This window comes from Lithobates pipiens, unplaced genomic scaffold, assembly GCF_037356315.1.
Source record: "Lithobates pipiens isolate NorthernLeopardFrog02 unplaced genomic scaffold, aLitPip1_a1.2 Scaffold_16, whole genome shotgun sequence".
In the NCBI taxonomy this organism is placed as follows: domain Eukaryota; kingdom Metazoa; phylum Chordata; class Amphibia; order Anura; family Ranidae; genus Lithobates; species Lithobates pipiens.
In genome coordinates this window covers 572,289,173-572,313,074 of record NW_027507748.1, presented here as the reverse complement: position 1 = coordinate 572,313,074, position 23,902 = coordinate 572,289,173, and the positions used below count along the sequence as shown (strand labels likewise).

The 23,902-nt window shown below is 42.9% G+C and overlaps 1 protein-coding gene across 4 annotated transcripts in view; it reads right to left on the bottom strand.

Annotated features, from left to right (window-relative positions):
• Window positions 1-23,902, bottom strand: part of SENP1 (SUMO specific peptidase 1) — a 102,322-nt gene that overhangs the window by 69,521 nt on the left and 8,899 nt on the right. For 3 of the 4 annotated variants that reach the window (XM_077483732.1, XM_077483733.1, XM_077483734.1), the window contains 2 exons: window positions 10,105-10,153; window positions 4,398-4,501 (listed from right to left, as the gene is read on the bottom strand). In XM_077483732.1, the coding sequence (XP_077339858.1) occupies window positions 4,398-4,501; window positions 10,105-10,153 (153 nt within the window). The remainder of the gene's footprint in view (window positions 1-4,397; window positions 4,502-10,104; window positions 10,154-23,902) is intronic. The other variant, XM_077483735.1, reaches the window with a different exon arrangement.

Below are 23,902 nucleotides of genomic sequence, written 5' to 3'. Positions count from 1 at the left end.
GTAGATGGTATAATGTCTCCGTAAAACCAATAAATACAAGTATTGGGATTTTTTCTTTATCAAAAATATGTAGCAGAATACATATGGGCCTAAATCGATTAAGAAATTCGATTTTTTATTGGGTGTGTTTTATAGCAGAACGTAAAAAATATTGTTTTTCAAAAATGTCTCTTTGTTTATAGCACAATAAAAACCACAGAAGTGGTCAAATACCACCAAAAGAAAGCTATTTGTGGGGAAAAAAAAATGAGATTTTTATTTGGATACAGCATTGCATGACCGCGCAACTATCAGTTAAAATAACGCAGTGCTGTATGGCAAAAAAAAAGGCCTGGTCATGAAGGGGGGGGGGGGGGGGGGGGGTAAAGTTGAGATATAATTTTAAATGCATCTCTAATGAAATGGCTTTGGGCATGCAAATTGGTAATCTAGATTAATGAGATCTATTAAAAGAATACTTACCAATATGACATGAGCTAATTAAATGCAATTCCATTTGGGGTATAAAGATACCAAAAATTATTTTTAAGCAGCCCTCAAAATTGTCCATTTTCAGGCACATGCTTTTCCACTGAAATGAATTGAAGCACATAGTTGCACAGTAGGGGAGGTTGGGAAAAAAAAAAAAAAAAAAAAAAAAAAAAAAAAGACACAAGTTCAACCCATGTGTGTGATTATATGTCCCGCTCTTACAGTAAAGAACCCTCTATGTAGTTTAAGGTTAAACCTCTTTTCTTCTAATTTTAATAAACGGCCATGAGTCTGGTTAAACTCCCGTCTGTGAAAAAGTTTTATCCCTATTATGGGGTCACCAGTATGGTATTTGAATATTGAAATCATTTTGTGAATGTAAATATTGACAGGGAAAAGGGGAAGTAAGGAAGAAAAATAAAAAAAGGAATAAAAAGAACCTTCACATAAAAGACCTCAGAAGAAAAAATGTGGGTTCAGTTGGACTTTTTAGGCATGAAGAAAGTTGTGAACACAACCAGTATATTCAAAAAAGAATTATTTCTATTTATTTTAAAAAAAAGAAAGACAATTTAAAAAAAAAAAAAAAAAACAGGGAAAAGTTCAATTTCCTTTTTATACAAAAAAAGGGAAATGTTTCCTCCTTAAAACTACACATTTAAGACCTAATTGACATCCTATCGAACATAGTAAAATCCATTTCAAATTTCCAAAAAGGAAAGAAAGAAACAAAATATATATCTATACAAATATAGGATCAAGGATATCAATCATACAGTCAGCGATTACATATATTTTTGGTGCTCTACATGTTTCGCGTCTACGATGACGCTTCTTCAGGAGCTGATAATAGTGTTCTAAATTATTCCTTCATAAAGTGTGTCCCAAATAGGGAGATCACCGTTTCCAAAGGAGATTGGGGAAGTTGGTACGATTGATTACACAGATCTCATAAAGTTTAAATCTTCAGTGTTTAGTAAAAATTCTTGAGGCGTAAGTGAACACAAGTAGATCCGTGATGGATACTGTTTAGTATCCCCTGAGCTCAGGTTGCAAAAAACGGATCAAATTCCCACTGGGTAAAGAAGGAAAGTAAAGGGGGAATCAAAGAGGCAGACTATTCGGCCCATTCACCCCTATCATGTTTTTTGTGTGTAAAAGATGGCCACCAGTGTATCCACAGACACCACCCTGTGATAGATACACACTTGTTCAATTTTAAATATCAATATTGAAATCATATCCCCCCCTCAAGAGTCTTCTCCACAGAGAATAAGTCCAGTGCTCGCAACCTTTCCTCATAATGAATATCCTCCAGACCCTTTATTAGCTTTGTTGCCCTTCTTTGTACTCGCTCCATTTCCAGTACATCCTTTCTGAGGACTGGTGCCCAGAACTGGACAGCATACTCCAGGTGCGGCCGGACCAGAGTCTTGTAGAGCAGGAGAATTTTTGTTTTATCTCTGGAGTTGATCGCCTTTTTAATGCATGCCAATATTCTGTTTGCTTTGTTAGCAGCAGCTTGGCATTGCATGCCATTGCTGAGCCTATCATCTACTAGGACCCCCAGGTCCTTTTCCATCTTAGATTCCCCCAGAGGTTCTCCCCCCAGTGTATAGATTGTATTCATATTTTTGCCATGTAAATGCATTATTTTACATTTTTCTAGATTGAACCTCATTTGCCATGTAGTTGCCCATCCCATGAACGGTTTACCCCATCCTTCAAGTCGTTGATGAACAAATTAAATAGGATTGGTCCCAGCACAGAACCCTGGGCCCCCCCCCCCCCCCCCACTACCCACCTGACCATTCCAAGTACTCCCCATTTATCACCACCCTCTGAACTCACCCTTGTAGCTAGTTTTCAATCCATGTACTCACCCTATGGTCCATGCCAACGGACCTTATTTTGTACAGTAAACATTTATGGGGAACTGTGTCAAAATGTTTTTTCAAAATTCAGATACACCACGTCTACCGGCTTTCCTTTATCTAGATGGCAACTCACCTTCTCATTAGAAGGTTAGTGGATTGGTTTGGCATGAATGATTATTCATGAATCCATGCCGATTACTGCTAATGATACTGTTCTCATTACTAAATTCTTGTATATAGTCCCTTATCATCCCCTCCAAGAGAGTTTACATACTACCCTGTTTCCCCTAAAATAAGACCTATCGTGATTGTCGGTGTTGGCTGCAATATAAGCCCTACCACCCAAATAAGCCCTACTCTGTTTCCTCAAAAATAAGCCCTACCCTGAAAAGAAGACCTACAAGGACTTTAACTAGGGCTTATTTTGGGGGTAGGGCTTTTATTGCAGCTATCACCGACAATCACACTAGGTCTTATTTTAGGGGAAACAGGGTATTGATGTTAGGCTAACTGGTCTGTAATTCCCAAGGATGTATCACATTTTGGGCCTTTTTTAAATATTGGTGCTACATTTGCTTTTCTCCAATCAGCTGGTACCATTCCAGTCAGTAGACTGTAAGTAAAAAAGTAAGAACAATGGTCTGGCAATTACTTGACTGAGTTCCCCAAGTACAATCAGGTGCAAGTCATCTGGTCCTGGTGATTTATTAATGTTCACGTTTCCCCAAGTCTAAATTTTAATTCTGTCCTCTGTTAACCATGGAGGTGCTTCCTGTGATGTGTCATGAGGATAAACACTGCAGTTTTGGTTACTGAAGCCCCGATTCCCTCGTAAAGACTGAGGAGAACAAATTCAATACCTTCTCCATCTCCCCATCCCATTTAACCAGATGTCCTTCCTCATTCTTTATGGGGCCAATATGGTCTGTCCTCCGTTTTTTACTTTTTATAAACTTAAAGAATTTCTTTGGATTTTTTTTGCTCTCCTCCGCTATGTGTCTTTCATGTTCTATCTTAGCCGTCCTTATTGCACCCTTACATTCTTGTTGCATTCTTTATAAAGTCTGAACGCTGATGAGCCCTCAACCTTGCATTTTTTGAAGGCCTTCTCCTTGCTTTTATATGCATTTTTACATTGGAGTTAAGCCATCCAGGACTTTTGTTCGTCCTTTTAAAATGTATTACCCAATGGGATGCATTGGCTAATGCCCTTATTTAATATTATCTTAAAGCAAACCAATCTCTCCATGTTCTTTGTTCCTAAGATTTTACCCCAATTTATGCCTTATAGCAAAGCTCATAGTTTATGGAAGTTGGCTCTTGAAATTCAGTGTCTTTCATTCACCTTATATTTCCTATTTGTGCGATTTATACTGAAGCTAAATGACCTGTGATTGCCCCGTATTTCTACATCCGTGATCTGGTCTGTATCGTTGGTAATAAGTAGATCCAGTAACACTTTATTTCTAGTTGGTGTGTCTACCATCTGACCCATAAAATTGTCCTGCAAGACATTTAGGAACTGGCAAGCCTTAGATGAATGTGCGGCTCCCTCTGCCCAGTCTATGTCTGGATAGTTAAAAATCACCCACTATAAAACACTTCCCATCCTTGCTGCTAATACAAATTGTGATAGGTGATCTGTCTTCCCTTCCTCCCTCAGGTTAGGGGGCCTATAGCATACTCCCAGTATTTTTCCCTTAGCTTCATCCCTACCCATAAAGATTCCACCTCCTCCCTAGATCCCTTAGTGATGTCATCTCTCACATTCACTTGTACATTATTCTTGATATATAGGCATACCCCTCCCATTACATACATGCCAATGCAAAGCATTTCACACTTTAGATCAATGCACATAATACTGTGCTTCAACGCATCATTTGCATTGACATATTGTATTAGACTCCTTGACATGCACTTCTATTGATTTCAAAGTGTGTGCACGCGCGCGTGCCCATAGTTGTCAATATGGTAGCACTTGTTGCTTGCAGCTATGGCTCCAAAGTTTAAAATCCCACTATTAGAAATAAACGGAAGCATTCAAACCTCATGATTGTACGTGGAGAAAGAATCATGTGCCGAGTCTTTAAAATGTGCTTTACACTTCGAGTTATGTTCACTCTCCCAGATCATTTCTTTCATATCTTCATCTACAAGGAATCAGAAAAAAAATATATAATTAAAACAAGCCAAAACATCACCCTCCCCTATAAAAGAAATGAATAAAAAAAGCACTGCATATGCACAGAGGCTGCCCCGAACAAATATCAAAATTTGGGACAGATGGTTAGAAGATGCTTTCACTTGTACTGCAGAAAGATGAACCAATATGAAATATTGAAATATGAACCAATATAAACATATGAGATCATCTCTCAGCGCCGCTCTCCCTCCTCACACAGACAGCGTGTGAGAGGGGAGAGATGAACGGCTGCAGCAACCGTCAGTGCACAGAGAAAAAAAAAAAAAAAAAAAAAGTGCCATCATGCCCCACCTGCCCCACCCCAGTGCCACCTGCTCCACCCCAGTGCCGTTGTCAGTGCCATCTGTCATCAGTGCCACGTATCAGTGCCACGTATCAGTGCCACGTATCAGTGCCACGTATCAGTGCACGTATCAGTGCCACATGCCATCTGTTGTCAGTGCCACGTATCAGTGTCACGTGCCATCTGTTGTCAGTGCCACGTGTCATCAGTGCCACATATTAGTGCCACCTGTCATCAGTGCCACGTATTAGTGCCACCTGTCATCAGTGCCACGTATTAGTGTCATCATTGCCACGTATAAGTGCCATCTGTCATCAGTGCCACGTATAAGTGTCATCATTGCCACGTATCAGTGCCATCTGTCATCAGTGTCACGTGTCATTGTCCTGGTATTTCAAAAGTGTAATAAGTAGTCAACAAGTTAGATGTGTAATTTATGCTCCTAGAACACGTGATGGCGCTCCCTGCATGTTGGGCCTCTATGTGGCCAGGCTGTGAAAAAGTCACACACATGTGGTATTGTAATACTCAGGAGGATTAGCAGAATTGTTTTGGGGGTGTCATTTGTGGTATACACATGCCATGTGAGAGAAATAACCTATTACAATGACAATTTTGTGGAGAAAAATAAAAAAAAAATGAATAATCTTAATTTTGCAAAGAATTGTGGGAAAAAAAATGACAACCTCAAAAAGCTCACAATGCCTCTTACTAAATACCTTGGAATGTCTACTTTCCAAAAAGGGGTCATTTGGGGGGGTATTTGTACTTTCCTGGGTTGTTCGGGTCACAAGAAGCGAGATAGGCCACCAGTACATCAGATGTGATCAATTTTGTGCGATTCGCACCACAGCTTGTAGACTCTCTAACTTTCACAAAGACCAAATAATATCCACTAATTTGGGTTATTTTTACCAAAGATATGTAGCAGTATAAATTGTGGCCAAAGTTTATGAAGAAAAATTAATAATTTGCATAAATTCTGTCACAGAAACAAAGAAATATGCGTTTTTTTTCAAAATTTTCGGTCTTTTTTCATTTATAGCGCAAAAAATAAAAACCCCAGAGGTGATCAAATACCACCAAAAGAAAGCTCTATTTGTGGGGAAAAAAGGACACAAAATTCATTTGGGTACAGTGTTGCATGACTGAGTAATTGTCATTCAAAGTGTGAGAGCACCAAAAGCTGAAAATTGGTCTGGTCAGGAAGGGTGTTTAAGTGCCCAGTAAGCAAGTGGTTAACAGGGATACAGAAAAAAAAAAAAACCCTACAGAATCACCTTACACAACTAAAAATAATTGATCATCATTGTGCATTAGCTAGCCCAACGAACTGAACATTAAGCTATAAAACAAAGTAAATTCAGTAACTTGGTTACTAGCCGGACACCAGCTGACAGACTATGGTTCCTGTACGAAAAGCCTGGCAGACCTGGCAGCATCCTTCTGGAATCTAAAAGATTTGAACCCATAAGTAAGTGATAACAGAAATTCCAGCTTAAAAGAAACTGCTCGCCAAAGACATACAAGGGCTGTCATGACTGACCTAGGAATACAAGTGGCCTGTTTTTGGATTACTTAATATCACTGGCCTGAAACACACAAGCAGGATAAAAAGATAGAGTGAAGTCAAAAGCTCCTGATCTGTATACACATAGAAAATCAGTGCTGAAAATAACGAAGCCCCTGAAAAACAACCATGCCAATAGCACTTTCAGAAGTGGACTTACTGTATTTTCTGGCATATAAGACTACCTTTTACACTTGCCCAAAAATCGGGGGTCGTCTTATACGCCGGGTATACAATGCTGCCCGATGGATGTCAGCCCCCAAATGCCTGCTAATACTGTATGTGGCTTCAGCTACAAATGGTATATGCCGTTGAGCCAATCCTGGCGAGCGATGTATTCTATTAATGAATACAGAGCCTGCTTGGATTGGAGTAACAACCTCTGTCAATCTGAGCAGGCTACATAGAGTAGCCTGCTCGGATTGGCTTTGAGAGAGAGCGAGGCAAGGGCTGATGATGCTACAGCCTCTGCCAATCCAAGCAGGCATTGCATTCATTAAAATAATACACCGCTCACCATACTTCCCTGGGTAAATCCATTCACTGATCTCCTACTACTATACAACCTGCTGTTTGCCTTTGAGGTCCCAGGCACCCAAGAGGGACAGGTAAATCTGGGACATATGACAGGGGGGGTTATTAAATGCATTTTGGTGGACAATTCCCATAGAATGTAACCCAAAAGTGGTATAGGTTTGGTTAGTGAAAAATTCTACTTTCCAGAGTTGTGGCATTCAATAGATCTCTGTTTGTGTTATTATTGTTTGATTTACTTTATGACATATCACAGCATGGCAGATGAGTAGTTGGCATTCTTGCTTTGTGTTTTTTAATGGTTCTAATGTTTTTTTTAAATGGTGTGGCCTCAGAAGGGGGGTAGTCTTATACCACGAGTATTGCCCAAAACCTATGTTTTCACTTGAAAAATAGGGGGTCGTCTTATACGCCAGCAAATACGGTAGCAGTGACAGACTTCACATTTTCTCACTTTGCTTTAGGACAGTGCAGTGACAAGATAGGCCAGAGCTCCAGGCAAGTAACATTTAGACATCATGTACACTGCTGCCGGTAAACGGACATTTAGGAGCAGTTGGGCATTTTTTTTTCAACTGCTCCTGAACTCTCCTCTCTGTTATCTGCACATGTAAACAGGGACGTTTACAGTCGTTTCTAGGCAGTTGAGTTTAGAAGCTTTTTTTGGAACGCAAAAAAATAGGTTCAGAAGCCGAGTTTAGAGGAGGGTTTGACAAATTTTCTTGGAATCTAGGAGCCAGGTCTATAATGGCGATCCGGACCTGTCCCTGGCCTGACATGGAGACGAGTGAGGGGAAGATGGCACCCCCCTCCACCTGTCTCCAAGTCATTGCCCATAGCTCTGACAGGGACATTTTATTTCATTTTTTTTTTTTTCAGTCTTATTTTTTAATTAAATAAATTATTTTTCCCCAAAAAACTGCATTTTTAAGACCACTGCGCAAATACGGTGCGGCAGACAGTATTGCAACGACTGCCATTTTATTCTCTGTGTTAGAATAAAAAATATATATAAATATTTAGGGGTTCCAAGTAAAGGGAAGGAGATAGGTGGGCAGTGAAAAAAGGCAGGGGAAGTTCCATTAGCAATGCTGGTTGTCATACCAACGGCCACCACAAGAGGGCGCCAGATTCCAGAAGAAAGCATAGGACCACAGAAGGCCCCAAATTACCTGCCGGCGCGATCACGCCGGGGGGGAGGGGGGGTGTGCACGGAGACAGGATAACCCCCAGCTGTGCTGCCCCAGGCGTCAGGTCGCTAATTCTAGTCGCAAATGCGACCTGGCGCCCGGGGTTTGTCGAGCCCTGGTTTAGAGCTATTTCAAACGCTAAACACGGAAACTCGCGTTTAGGCTACAGGCGTTTTACATTTTTGGCTATAAAAAAAAAAAAAAAAAAAAAAAAAAAAAACACGCTTCTTAATTTCAAAATTTTACTGTTTCAACCATAATGTATACATGCATTAGGGGTGGTGAAAATTGATCGCCGCATCGATATTTTGCCCTTCCCGATTCGGCATCGATGCGGTTAGCCAGGAGAATCGATTATGGATGACATTTTGGCTCCTCCCCCTTCCCGCACAGCAGTGTCTTTGCCGGTCATGACAAGCCACCGCTCGGCTGGCTGAGCCTTTCCCCGTCAATGATCTGGCCTCAGCATGCTGCCCCCACCCAGGCTCTCCCCCGCCTCGGGATTTGGAGCTGTGGACACCCCTCATCTCCCCATCAGCGGGCGCAGAGCTGCGAGACAGATCAGTGTAGCTGTCTGTCTGATCCTGCACTGTGGGAGGGACAATGCACTGTTTCCAGCCTCCCATTATACTTGTGACAGAGAAAAAAAAAAAAAAAATAACACAGATTTCTCCCGTCCGTAGGACAGGATGATCAGTGTGTACATTTAGAGGCTGGTTGGTGGCTGCAGCTGAGTGGAGAGTCTCGTCTCACACACAGCCCAGCAAAGTTCACCTCCCCTCCCAGCAACGGACCATTGAATGTACTGCATACAGCTGCGCCTCCTCTCTCTCCCTGTGTCTACCTGGCCCGCCCACTCTCCTATCCCGATTTACAGCTGTGAAGAGGAGAGAGGGGGGTGTGCGCGGGAGATATGAACAGCAGCAGCTACACATTCCAAGCTGTGAGACCTTCCAGCCTCCTCCCTGAATCAGTGAGCTCTGCATTTTTCATTACATATTGATAACTGAACTGTCCCTTTCTCTCCTCTATCTGTCTCCCTCCCCCTCTGTTCTTCCAAGATCCAGTTACCCCTAAGCCACTTATGCAGTCCATACATTGATCGCTTTTTTTTGTCATTACACTGGAAAAAGAATATGATCCAATTCCCCCATCTACACATTCCAGGCGGATGGGGGAATCCTCAGACAGTGGACCAGTGGGCAAACAACCAGGGTTGCTTTCCTGGCACCGAAATTTGATAGCACTGGTCTCCGACCATCTCCTGTAGTATGTCTGCAGTCTCCGACCATCTCCTGTAGTATATTTTTTTTGGGGGGGTTGGGAGCCTGGAACTCCTCTAAGTTGTCTGCTGTGATTAGACTTTGATGCATGCACGAGTGTTGTCTTTTTTTTTTAAGAACATATAAAATAAGAAAATTAAGTTGTCCTGACTGCTTGAATTTATTTATTTTTTTAAGAAAACCGCGCACAGTAATCGTGATGCATCGTGGAATCGTATCTTATCGCTGACCTGATAATCGCAATCGAATCGAATTGTGAGGCCAGTGAAGATGCGCACCTCTAACATGCATGCTGCAAATCGAAAAATAATACTCTGTATTGTATGATTTATATGTTTTTATTGTTGTCCAGCGATTAATATGATCATGCAGTTAGTGGCCAATAAGCTTTCGACCAACGAATAATCGTTCAGTCTGCAAACGGCTAAAATTGTGTGCGTGTATGGCCAGCATAAGTCTATGGAGCGCGGCTCCATAGAGACACAGGTCGGGAGGAAGAAAGAAAAAAAAAATAAAAAAACACTAAGATCACCACCGGAGACCCCAGAAGGAGGAAGATCGGAGCAATACCATTGCACAGAGCAGGCAAGTAGAAAATGTTTATTATTTTAATAAAAAATAATCATTTGACTTTAGTAACGCTTTAAGACAGCCTACTTACATGAGTGTAAAATAATAAATATTGCTTACCCATTTTAAGTTTTATGTCATCCCTGGGATCAGTGCTAGTTTCTATTGTCTGCAACAAATAGAAAGAAAAAAAATGAAAAAAATAAAATCAAAACTGAGAAAATAAATACAGTACAAAAAATGTGTTTACCAAATGAAAAATTAAAGTAACACTAAATGATAACCTTATACTTCAAATATAAGCCACGACCATCCACTAGTTAATGCCCCTGTAATCTTTTTATGAAAACCTCTCAAAGCGGAGTTCCACCCAAAAGTGGAACTTCCATTCGTACTTGCGCATGTGCAGTAGGGTTCCTGGCGTAAAGGCGGGTCCCCTTACTTGCAATGGAAGTGGCACGCACCTGACAGGTGATGGAAAAATCAGCTGAGGAGCCGACATTGCTGGATTCCAAGAAAGGGAAGTGTCGCTTTCAATTTTTGTAGCGGTGGGCGCACCTCCGCTTTAATGTTTAACTGCCTCCGTGTAATATCCTCCCTGACCTCCCAAACCTCAACTTTTTTCTTCTTACTTCCATTTGTTTGGTACAAGCAGTGCATGTGTTGTTGAAGTCATGTGAACTGCTCTATGCGCATAGTCCCACTCAGTAACGTGCACAAGAGGGTGGCAATGTTCCTCCATACAATGGGACCCTGGGGAACGAACCTAGCCAACCTCTAACAAGTATACATATTTTTTTAACCAAAGTTTAGCGTCACTTTTATTCTAGCTACCACACCACAGTTTGCCTCTAGCCTGGGATCAAAGCATTCTGATATCAGAAATAAATGTATGCTCCATGTGAACCTAGCCTACACAGCCTCATACTATATAGAATAAAACACAGTGGGATTTATTTAGGATTCTGGAAAGTGCAAAATCTAGTGCAGCTGTGCATGGTAGCCAATAAGCTTCTAACTTCAGCTTGTTCAATTCGAGCCCTTTCACACAAGCGTTTTTGAGGCTTTTTTTTTTTTTATGCGCTCCAAATCTTCCTCACAGATGCTGCTTGCAGGACTTTTTTCACTGCCCCCCCAGCACACCACCCCAGTGTGAAAGCATCCATTGAAATGAACGGGAAGCATTTTTCAGGAGCTTTTCAGGTGCCTCAGTGTGAAAGGGGTCCAAATAGGGTTGCCACCTCATCCCTTTAAACCCGAACACATATTAATTACACAGGTTCTGTGGCTGATTAAGGTGGTAATTAAGCTCACCCAGTGCCTTATCATCAGCATTAAAATTGGCTTCAGAACCTGTGTAATTCATAGGTGTTCGTGTTTAAAGGGATGTGGTGGCAACTCTAGGTCCAAACCTTTTTCTGGCCACTTGTTGCTTACAAGTTAAAAAATCAACATTTCTCCCCCTTTTCTCTCTTCTCCATCCCACACCCATCCTAATTGATTGTTTTTTTTATGTTCTACTACATGCGATCCACGTTGATATGGACATAAAAGTATGTTTTTGAGAACGGTTTCTCGCACATGTACAACTGAATGCAATGTTTTTTGCATCGTGTTAACGCTTTAACGTCAAAAAGGCTGATAAACGCTCAAAAACGCAGCTCACTAGCGTTTACCGTTTTTAATCCATTGAAAAAAAAAATAATTTCTTCAAAACAACCCTCCTAAAATATAACACTATTGCAAAAATGTTAGAAAACTCTTTGCAAAGCTACTGTCGTTTTTATATTTAAGTTATTTTAACGTCCAGTGTGCATGAGACCTCGTATATAATTTTTTAGCAGAGACCTTAGAGAATAAAATGTGTCGTGTTGTTGCAATATTTTATGTCACTGTATTTGTTTGTCTATCAAATGCTATTGGGGGTAAAAATAATACACTACAATCAATTCAAAAACCAAACTAAGTAGTAAACTTAGCGCAATTTTTTTGTATAACGTGAAACATGATGTTACGCCAAGAAACGTGAGAGAATCGTGATCTTCATTCTAAGCAAAAAAATATGCGATTCTCATTTTAGCCCAAATTGTGCAGCTCTAGTGTCTATGTTGTTAAATGTAAAGTAGTGAACCCGAGGACTAAAAAGATGCATGCATTATACAATCTAGGTGGTCATATGACATCTTTGACTTTCAGTGGGTATATCTGAATGATGCCTGCAGCTACAGGCATCATTTAGGTATAATTTTAGAGCTGGCGAATCTGTACACCGTAAGAACGATCATAGCAGCAGTTCTGCCGCTTGATTGTTCTTACAGGTGGCAGGAGGGGACATCTACAAAAGTAGAGATGCACCAAAATATTGGCAAAAATACGGTGCTGTCTGCATTTTGCCAATAACTGCACTAAAAATGCACAAGATTTTGATGCAATGTTAATGTGCTTATGGTGTGTTTTGTATAGGTCATGCTACTCAAAGACTGCATCACTGATGCACTCTTGCTTAGTTTTCAATGCAAGATTTTTAACACCACAACAGAAGCACAATGGACCAGTGGGAATACATACAAAGAATTTAAAGGGAGAGGCAGCAAAAGAAGCAAAGCGCATGCATTGCTAATGTGCCAATAACAAGCATGTTCATGAGGAGAGAGCCAAGCGACAGAAAAATAAGCTCATCCGTGTTCCGCTTCTCCTTCACTGTACCAAGACCTAGTTGTTTTAATTAAAGCTGAATACCAGGTTTACCATCCCTTTATTTTCTACACTGAGGCCCCTTTCACACGGCAAGCCCGCTCGGATCAGCCTGCCCGTTTTTCAGGCAGATCTGAGCGGGCCATCCATTAACTCCTTTGAGTGGATGTCAGCGGAGATGTGTCTGCCGACACCAGTCTGCCGACACCAGTCTGCCATCCGATCCACTAAAATCAGACATATGGCAATACGTTTGCCCTCCGGCTGGGTGGATCAGATGAGATCTGATGAAAAACGGGCATGCTGCGATCTGATAGGCCCAGTCAGCTGAGACGGACCTGTCATCCACCAGCTCAGCAGAGATCAACTGCTGAGCTGGGGGACTCCGCTGAGCGGATCTGCCTCATGTGTCAATGAGGCCTAACAGGTGCACCCGCTGGGCATGCTGTAACAACTGTATGTAGCACCTGCTACATACAGCCTTGTGTTCCGCCAGTGAAACGAGAACTTCCTGTCTCACTCCCAAAACAAAACAGTTAGATTCAGCTGTTATCAGCCATTCATAGGTAGATTTGTAATCTCTAAATGAATAGAAAGCTTCTCCTGATTCGCATAGTCAGATGGTGACACCATCTGCCCTCCTTTCTGCCGCAGCCAGTCAGTGGAAGCTTGGTATTCAGAGAATACAAAGCTGCCTATGAATGGCTGAGAGCTGCTGTATTTTGTTCTGTAAAACCCAGTTAACCCAAAGTGCTGTTAACATCAAAGCTCCTTCCAAGTTATGCTGCGATTCTAACCCTGCTGGGTGCCAGCTTCCCAAGGGCCCAACAGCAAAAAAAAAAAAATTAAAAAAAAAAAAAAAAAAAAAGGTAAGAATAAAATAATCGAGGCACACACTGATAATCAGCCTGGTTTACAGAGTATCAAAATAGCTTTGACTCTGCCTCCTGTGAAACGCCATGCCCTATTAACGCATTTCACCCACTTATGGGCTTAGTTGTAGCTATGTGAACTGTGTGGCTTCCCACTGTGGGCTTTAATTTTTTTCTATTTTGTTTCCGGTGTGAAAAGCTCTCCTCTCACTGACAGACTACAAGGTGGTATATGTGACAGATCCTATCCCACACTCCGCTCGAGTGCTTCCGTCAGTATATCCCGCTTCTTCCAGTTTGCCCATCAGAGAGATATATTATGATAGCTGCATTGAATACAAGTCTAGCCGAAATTAGCTTGTAGAATCTTGAAAGATTTATTGGACAGAATATAGCCTATTTATACATTTTTAACACAAGGGGTTAGATAATGAGGTAGGGCTGGCTCATGGATACTCCCCCCCCCCCCCCCTATAGCGACAACTTAAAAAGACAATTACATAATTAACATGTTAATTAACAGCACTTAAGGCAGCCTAGGTGACCAGACATCTGTCTCCGCAGGTCAATGTGATCAGCTCTTTCAAGGCTCATGTATTGTTCAGAATTAACAACCAAGAATAGTCTTTGGCATATACAGGGTTCCCACAGTCTGCGTGTCTTGGGGACATGGACCTGAATCTAAAGCAACACCACCTCCAGGGTACCCAGGCATACAGCTCACAAAGAGGCCCATAATCGCAAGGCAAGGGGCTAGCATTCAGTCCTCTCTAAAAGCCTTTGCCCTGGCAAGATCTGCCACAGGTATAGTTTATATAGCCGAGGCAACATACAGTGAGCCCAGTGGGCACACGTTAGTGTAGAAAATAGTTAAAGGGGTAGTAAACCTGTAATGCAGCACTGAAGGCTATTGCCACCTTTAAAGTGGTTGTAAACCCTTACAAACAACTGACTTACAGGTAAGCCTAGATTAAGGCTTACCTGTAGGTCCAAGAAATATCTCCTAAACCTACATGGTTTAGGACAGTGATGGCAAACCTTGGCACCCCAGATGTTTTGGAACTACATTTCCCATGATGCTCCACTACACTGCATAGTGCATGAGCATCATGGGAAATGTAGTTCCAAAACATCTGGGGTGCCAAGGTTCGCCATCACTGGTTTAGGAGATATTTACCTGAAGACAGCCACCGCTGTCTACGGCGCATGCGCCGTAGACAGCGCCACGCAGGCGCACTGGGTAAGCCGCAGATCGCGGCGATATGCTGCAAGTGTCAGCTCCCGTGCGCATGCACGGGAGTGACGTCATCGCTGCTCCGGCGAATCACAGCTACATGGGGACAGCGGTGACATCGCTGGCTCCTGTGGCAGGTAAGTGATACATAATGGACTACTATGCGATGCATAGTAGTCCATTATGCTTTACCTTTGCAGGGAATCAAAGAGGAAGTAAACCCATCGGGGTTTACTTCCTCGTTAAGACCATGTTAAACTCATATGGGTGTAACATGGAGCAAAGCAGACTCACAAAAAGAGGCCCTTTCCCTGACAGCACATATGGTTCTAAGTATATATGTGCCATACCTGGCTGATCCATGTGGAAGGGGACAATCAATTTAGCAGTCACCACTATTACACTGATCAGGACCATCTTCCGGGTCATGTGCTAAGTGGATGTCGCACTACAGTGTAACCTCAGAGGTCACCTGATCGCTATGTCACGTAACACCTGGCATTTGTCTTAATGAAAGCAAGATGTTCTCCGATTGGATGCTGTGGAGAGACAGGGTGCTGTCTGTCGTCATTTTGGTCTCCACCTAATCCAGAGAATGTCCTACATTCATTGAGAAAAATACATGGTGTGTGTGAATGGTGCTAGTGCCAAGCGACTCTCCTGGTCACTTTGTGGCCATTCTGCACAGAAGCCAAAGCTAGTGAAGATCACTGAAGTAGCTGTGATTAATGCCGCGTACACACGATCAAACAATCCGGTGGTAAAGTCCGGCAAACTCAAGTCTGTCGGACAATCCGCCCGTGTGTAGCCTCCGGCAGACTTAGAAAGTATTTTTGCACTCCAATCTGTCCGCCGGACTCGCATTTCGGTGGACAATCTGGCCGTGTGTGTGCCAGTCCGCCGTACTTTTGAAATGAACGGACTTTTCCTTCCCGGAGAGAAGTCCGCTAATTTTGAGTTCGTCTCCAGGTAGCCGGGGCCAGCGAAGGAGGCATCGCTGGCCCCGTCACCTGGTATGGACTTACAGGGGAATACCTATGCCGAAAAATCGGCGTGGGGGTCCCCCCCCAGATCCACATCAGACCCTTATCCGAGCACGCTACCCGGCCGGCCAGAAAAGGGGGTGGGGACGAGCGAGCGCCCCCCTGAGCCGTGCCAGGCCTCGTGCCCTCAACATGGGGGGGTGCCTTGGGGAAGGGGGGCCGCACGGCCCCCCCACCCCAAAGCACCTTGTCCCCATGTTGATGAGGACAAGGGCCTCTTCCCGACAACCCTGGCTGTTGGTTGTCGGGGTCTGCGGGCGGGGGGGCTTATCGGAATCCGGGAGCCCCCTTATTAAATCCCAGCCCCCCACCCTATGTGAATGCGTATGGGGTACAATGTACCCCTTACCCATTCACCTGTGGAAAAAAGTAAAAATAAAAAACACACAAGGGTTAAAATAGTTTATTGCACAGCTCCAGGGGTCTTCCGTCTTCAGGGGGTCTTCTAGCCGGACTCCTCCGCTATCTTCTGCTAGCTCTTTTACTAGCTGAGGAGTCCAGCTTTCTTCTTCGCCGCCGCCCTCTTCTTCCGACTTCGGGGGTCTTGTCCCCCTCTTCGGTTCTTCTTGCCGGGGCACCGCGCCTTCTTCTAGCTCTTTTACAGGCGGTGGCCCAGTCTTCTGTTCTTGATGATGTCCCTGCCCATTATGATGCCACAGTCCCAGTGGATGATGGGACTGTGACATCATAATGGGCGGGGACATCATCCGGTGATGTTCCTATATAAGTCACCGCGTGCCGCGTCCCCGTCATTGTGAGCGGAGAGAGCGATGAGGCAACATCTGAAGAGAAGAAGGCGACAGAAGACCGGGCCACCGCCTGTAAAAGAGCTAGAAGAAGGCGCGGTGGCCCGGCAAGAAGAACCAAAGAGGGGGACAAGACCCCCGAAGTCGGAAGAAGAGGGCGGCGGCGAAGAAGAAAGCCGGGCTCCTCCGCTAGCAAAAGAGCTAGCAGAAGATAGCGGAGGAGTCCGGCGAGAAGACCCCCGAAGAAGACGGACAGAAGACCCCCCGTAGCTATGCAATAAACTATTTTAACCCTTGTGGTGTTGTGTTTTTTTTTTTTACAGGTGAATGGGTAGGGGTACATTGTACCCCATACTCATTCACATAGGGTGGGGGGGCCGGTATCCAGGGGCCCCCTTATTAAAGGGGGCTCCCGGATTCCGATAAGCGCGGCCCCCCCTCCCCAAGGCACCCCCCCCATTTTGAGGCCACCCGGCCTGGCACGGTTCAGGTGGGGGGGGGGGGCGCGCTCGGACAAGGGTCTGATGTGGACCTAGGGGGGGGGCCCCCATGCCGATTTGTCGGTGTAGGGGTTCCCCTTTAAGTCAATACCAGGTGACGGGGCCAGCGACTCCTCCTTCACTGGCCCCAGCTACCTGGAGACGCGCTCAAAATGAGTGGACTTTCCTCCGCGTGTGTGGGCGAGTCCATTCATTTCAAAAGTACGGCGGATAGTCCGGCGGACTTAGTACGCCGTATTAGTCCGATGAAAAAGTGCCGTGTGTGGGCAAGTAGCTCGTTCGGAAAGTCCGGCAGACTAAGTCCGCCGGATAGTTGGCTACGTGTGTACGCAGCATTACACATTCCACGTGGATTATGCTGTAACATCCATAGCAGGAATTTAGATTTAAGGGCCAAGTTCACTTTTCAGGGAAAAATAATGAATGCACATAATTGTGCAGGAAAAAATTATTTATGTGAATTATTTTTACCCCACAGGAGCCTCCAAAGCATTTTTGTGATGCACTGATCACGGGGTGCAATGTCAGACTCTAGCTTTCTTGCCTGTACCTTTGTACGAGCTTTTAGAAAGCTGGAGGAAGTGTCAATGAACTCAAAGGTTGCTCATTAGCACCCTTACTGTTCACTGAGAACTACAAGTTGTGGACAAAGGGACTTGTGGTTTCTTCATTCACATATTCCTGGGACTGAATTACGCAGATTTTTAAAAAAGTGACAGCAGATGTGGGGAGAAGATCCCCTGTCTGCAGTCACAGGGGAAGGAATGAGGGGAGGTGAGTGACCCATAAGCTGGAACCTGTTACACCCTAAATACAGGCGCAATATGTTCCAAAGGCGAAGCTATACTTTAAAAAGGCATAGTTCCCCTTTAATGGGGAAAAAAAAAATAAAAAATAAAAAATAAAAAAAAAGGGAAGCCTGTGCAGGTAAGGGGTACCTGTACAAAAATAAATAAATAACTGTGCAGCTTTGACTAAAGCTGAATAATGCCCTAAATATAAGTGTGCACCATTTAGGTATCTCCTGAAGGCTGGCTGAAAAACTCCCAGAGATCACAACTTGCCTTATTGCTAGGTTGTTCCTAAGGCATTCCCGGTTGATTCAAACCCCCTTGCATGCACACTCTCTCAGTAGCTCTGGGCTCAGTGATGCTAAATCAGAGGAGATAGTGGACCACACGTGCAAGCTTGCTCCTGATGGGGGTGAGCAGTAGCAAGTTAACCACTGGAAGAGTTACACCCCCCTTCATAACTGGGACATTTTTTGTAATACGGCAAAGCCTTACTTTAACTGAATTTTTTTTGCCATAAAACATATCCAATACAAATAAGGTAAAAAAAAAAAAAAAAAAAAAAACATTTCTTCATCAATTTAGGTCAATATGTATTCTACTCTATTTATGGAGAAAAAAAACAATCCCAATAAGTGTATATTGATTGGTTTGCACAAACGATATAGCGTCTATAAACTATGGGATAATTTTATTTATTTTTCACTAGTAATGGTTGCAATCATCGAGTTATAGCGGTGGACATTCGGACACTGACACTAAGGCTGCTTTCACACTGTGGTGGTAGTGGTAAAGCGGCACTAATATTACCACACTTTACCACTTTTATAGCAGCACATTTCAGCCTCTAGCAGGGCACTTTTAACCCATTAGCAGCCCAGGAAAAGGTAAAAGCGCCACTGCTGAAGCGCTTTACAGGCAGCAGTGCCAATTGATTTCAATGGCAGGGGAAGTTTAGAAGTGGTGTATACACCGCACCGTCCCAAAGATGCTGCTTGCAGGACTTTTTTCCGGTGCTGCAAGCGCACTGCCCCAGTATGAAAGCACTTGGGCTTTCACACTGGGGCTGCAGAAGAGGCAGTTTACAGGTGCTATTTTTTAGCGCAAAAGTGCCTGTAAAACGCATCAGTGTGAAGGTAGCCTAATACAGTAATTAGTGTTACAAAATCTCAACTGTCGTTGTACTAATGACACTGACTGGGAAAGGGGTTAACATCAGGGGTTATCAAAGGATTAACTGTGCGTCTAGCCAGTGTTTCAGTGTACTCTGGGAGGCATTTTTACTAGGGGGAAGACAGGGACCCTTGTCCCTGCTTTGCACGAACACAGAATCCATGCCTTTCCTCCTGTCAGAACGTCAATTTGCCTTGTTTACATAGACTGCCATTCTACCTCCCTGCTGGATGATCAGTGGGTTCTGGCGGAATTCGTGTCTTCGGTACCTGATACTGGGCTCCCTCTGTGGAAAATCGCCAGCGGCGCACATGGACTTTCCCTACCCGGAAGAGCAGGATCACATATATACAGTATACATTGTATTATATATTTTTTTTTTTTGCATGTGTACACATTATATATAATTTTTATTTCCCTTGATCCCATTTTCTTCCCCCCCCCCTCTTTTTTCCCCCCTCTTTCCCCCTTCCCCCCCCCCCCGTTAGTATAGAGGTTTTTGGATGGTGTTTGATCTTTGCGCCATCTTATTACTATTTCTTGGTTACCCTTTAAAGCTCTTTTGATGTGCTGCATATCAACCCTGTACATGTATCTCTAAAAGCGCTATTAACTTATATTACCTCTTTTATTATTTTTTATTCTGATATTAGTGTTCCTTTCTTTGGTTACTTCAGCAACTACAATATTGTTTCATACAGATCTTGTGTATACATATATATGATTGCATTTGTAAAGATGGAAATTATAGATCATATAGAAAAATACAAATATGATATATTAGACGACATATACACCCTCTTCCCATCTAACTTTTTTTGTTCTAAAGTCCATTCTCGAATGTGGCCAGAGGCCAAGTACAGGGACACATGTACTCGAATGAAACGAATAGAAGATCTAACAAAATCTGCCAATCAACAATGGTGGGACTGTTTCTTTCTGAAACAATATTTTCAAACAAAAATTTCACCTCGGGGACTCCGGGTCCTAAAAAGTTGTTCCTTTCTTGATACAGACTTGCGCATAGAGTGGGAGGGGATTGCCGAGTTCTGTACCCAGAAATGGATTCAAATCCTTATCAGTCATAGAGAACAAAGATACCACATTCTCCGTAATAAGATTGCCAATAATATTTCCCAGCTATATTCAACCTATTCTTCTGTACCCAGTGAATGGCTAAAGGTGTTCAAAATTAACACTAAGAAAAGTGAAGACACAATGATACAAGGAAAACTAGGAAAATTCAGACGGGATATTGATGACTATACCAACAATAGAGTTTTTAAATGGAAGGGGAAAACCACGCATACCTCCCCTCCCCCCCTCATTCCAAACTTACAACACTGTAAGCCCACTAGAAATAATTACACTGATAATAACCCCCCTGAACTCAATTCTACTAAAATTCCTCCCCCCCCCCCCCCCCCACAGCACCAGCACTGCCCTTATCCACTTCCCTCCCCAGGCTCCTAAAACCTGGGGGTCCTCCCCACAAAGGGATCAAAAATGGTCCACCCTCTAAAGGTAAAGGCAAATCTACCCCAGTCTCAACTCCTAACGTACCCCTGGTTACCAAGCCAATAGCCCCTGTTGATCCTAATCTCGCACCCACTGAATTGGTGGTTAATGTTGAAGCTACTATGGCTCCAGCTACATGTCCTTCTATAGAAACCACTTCCTCCAACATATTCCCTGCTATTTTTGGAGGTCCTTTAACCTCAATCCCAGATTCTTTTTTAGTTCAGATCCCCCCTCTCAGCCCCTCATCAATGACATCAAAAAGAAAACACGTAGAAGAGGAAGGAGAGGGGGGGGGAAACAAAAATCCCGACCCATCCCACCCGGACAAACTTCGGAAACTATAAAAAATCTATAATTTATCCTCATTAAACCTAAATACATATGAAATCTCATTGTTATCCAGAGGTCTAAATTTTGCTCCAACCACACATCCTAATTCCTTCACTATATTCAAAGATCTTAATAAACTAATTCGCAACTTAACTCTAAAGAGACACTATAACATGAAATCCAGTACTACTTCTAGTACAGTTCCAGAAGAACCAGTCAACCCCACTGACACCTCTGCTGAACAGGCACTCCAGGATCTGTGCGACCTTTGGAGTTCAGATGTAGACGATGACCTTCTCGTATGGTCTCAATACTCCCAACCTACTCCTCCCATAATGCATACCACTTTCAAGCCCAAATCGATTTTTAACCCCACCCAATCAAAAGGTCCGTATTTATCTACTTTTTACCAAGTTGTTTTTTCTGAACTCCAAAATCTCTGCAAATCTGAATCGTCCAGGCCCACTCATTTCAGTAATAATCTCAGTCCTCTGGAATATCAAGCTCTAAGGTCGCTGAGTGATAACCAAGACATTATTATAAAACCAGCGGATAAAGGCGGTAGTATAGTAATACAAAATAAGGCTGACTATATGATGGAAGCACTCCGCCTACTCTCCGATAGTAATACCTACGAAAAATTGAAATCAGACCCCTTGCCTAGATTCATAGAGGAATCTAATATCCTAATTGCACACGCTCTTGCCGAAGGCATACTTAATAAAACTGAGGCTGCCTTCTTTCAGAAACCTTTTTTTCAAATACCATATCTATACCATCTACCAAAAATACACAAAGACACCAATAACCCGCCAGGTCGTCCTATAGTAGCCTCCATGGATAGCATTACTACTAGTTATTCTCTCTATATAGACCATTTTCTTTAACCCCTGGCTCAGGGTCTCCCATCCTTCATCCGAGATGGGACCCAGTTGATAGATTTGTTAAAACCACACACTTGGGAGCCGACATACAGGTGGGTGTCTCTAGATGTATGCTCCCTATACACCTCGATACCACATATACGGTGGGCCTCCAGGCAGTAGCTTATTTTCTAGACAAGGACCCCTCTCTTAATGCGCAACAAATTGAATTTATCCTTTCGGCTACCCGCTTCTGTCTAGAGCATAATTATTTTACATTCGATGGCGTTTTTTACTTGCAAAAACAAGGCACAGCAATGGGGGCAAATTTTGCCCCTAGCTATGCCAACTTGACCATGGAGCTGTGGGAGGCCAGGTTTGTAGGGAAGGACAACCCCTTTGCTGCACACCTGGTCTTCTATGGCCGATATATTGATGACATTATCATCATTTGGGATGGCCCCGAAAGCTCGGTTAACGAGTTCGTGGCCTATTGCAATAATAATGATTTTGGTTTATCTTTTATCTCCGTTACGGATCCCGACTCGTTATCCTTCCTAGACCTGGAATTATCTTATTCCGACAACACCATCATAGCCAAAAATTACACAAAACCGACAGCAGGAAATTCATTCCTGCATTATTCCAGCTGTCACCACCCGAGATGGATAAACAATGTGCCAAAAAGCCAATTTTACAGACTAAGACGCAACTGCACCAGACTGGACGATTATATTTCTCTAAGTACTACATTACAAGAAAAATTTCTGGAGAAGGGCTACCCACCCAAACTTATAAATGAAGCCTGTACTATGTACAAAAATGAAAACCTACCTTCCCCCAAAAAACAGAGTACAGCACCTATCACTAGATTCATTACACAATACAATTCAAGCTACAGAAAAATGGAGTCAATCTTCAAAAAACATTGGTCTATTCTTAAACAAGACCCACACCTGTCTCAGTGCATATCTGATAACCCCAAGTTCGCCTACCGCAGAGCCCCAAACATTAAGAGCAAGATCGCGCCTAGTAAAATTAAACCTTCTATCTCTCATAAAGATGGCATCCTGAAACAGCTCACATTAATTCCACTCTTAGGCATGTTTCAGTGTAGAAAATCACTCTGCCTTACGTGTGCGCATGTTACCCATGGTAAAAAAAACGTTCACGACTAATGGCAAAACTTACACCTTAACCACTTTCAGACCGGACCATTTTGCTGGTAAATGACCAGAGGTCTTTTTACACTTTGGCACTGCGCTGCTTTAACTGGTAATTGCGCGGTCATGCAATGTTGTACCCAAACAAAATTTGCGTCCTTTTCTTCCCACAAATAGAGCTTTCTTTTGATGGTATTTGATTGCCTCTGCGATTTTTATTTTTTGCGATATAAACGTAAAAAGACCGCAAATTTTGAAAAAAAATGATATTTTCTACTTTTTGTTATTAGAAAAATCCAATAAACTCAATTTTAGTCATACATTTAGGCCAAAATGTATTCAGCCACATGTCTTTGGTAAAAAAAAAAGTCAATAATTGTATATTTATTGGTTTGCGCAAAAGTTGTCACATCTACAAACTAAGGTACGTTTTCTGGAATTTACGCAGCTTTTAGTTTACGACTGCCTATCTCATTTCTTGAGGTGCTAAAATGGCAGGGCAGTACAAAACCCCCCCAAATGACCCCATTTTGGAAAGTAGACCCCCTAAGGAAATTGATAAGAGGCATGTTGAGCCCATTGAATATTTTATTTTTTTGCCTCAAGCGATTGAATAATGACAAAAAAATTTTTTTTTTTTTTTTTTTTTTTTACACAAAGTTGTCACTAAATGATATATTGCTCACACATGCTATGGGCGTATGTGAAATGACACCCCAAAATAAATTCTGCTGCTTCTCCTGAGTACGGGGATACCACATATGTGGGACTTTTTGGGAGCCTAGCCGCGTACGGGGCCCCGAAAACCAAGCACCGCCTTCAGGCTTTCTAAGGGCGTAAATTTTTGAGTTCACTTCTCACTACCTATCACAGTTTTGAAGGCCATAAAATGCCAAGATGGCACAAAACCCCCACAAATGACCCCATTTTAGAAAGTAGACACCCCAAGCTATTTGCTGAGAGGCATGTTGAGTTCATGGAATATTTT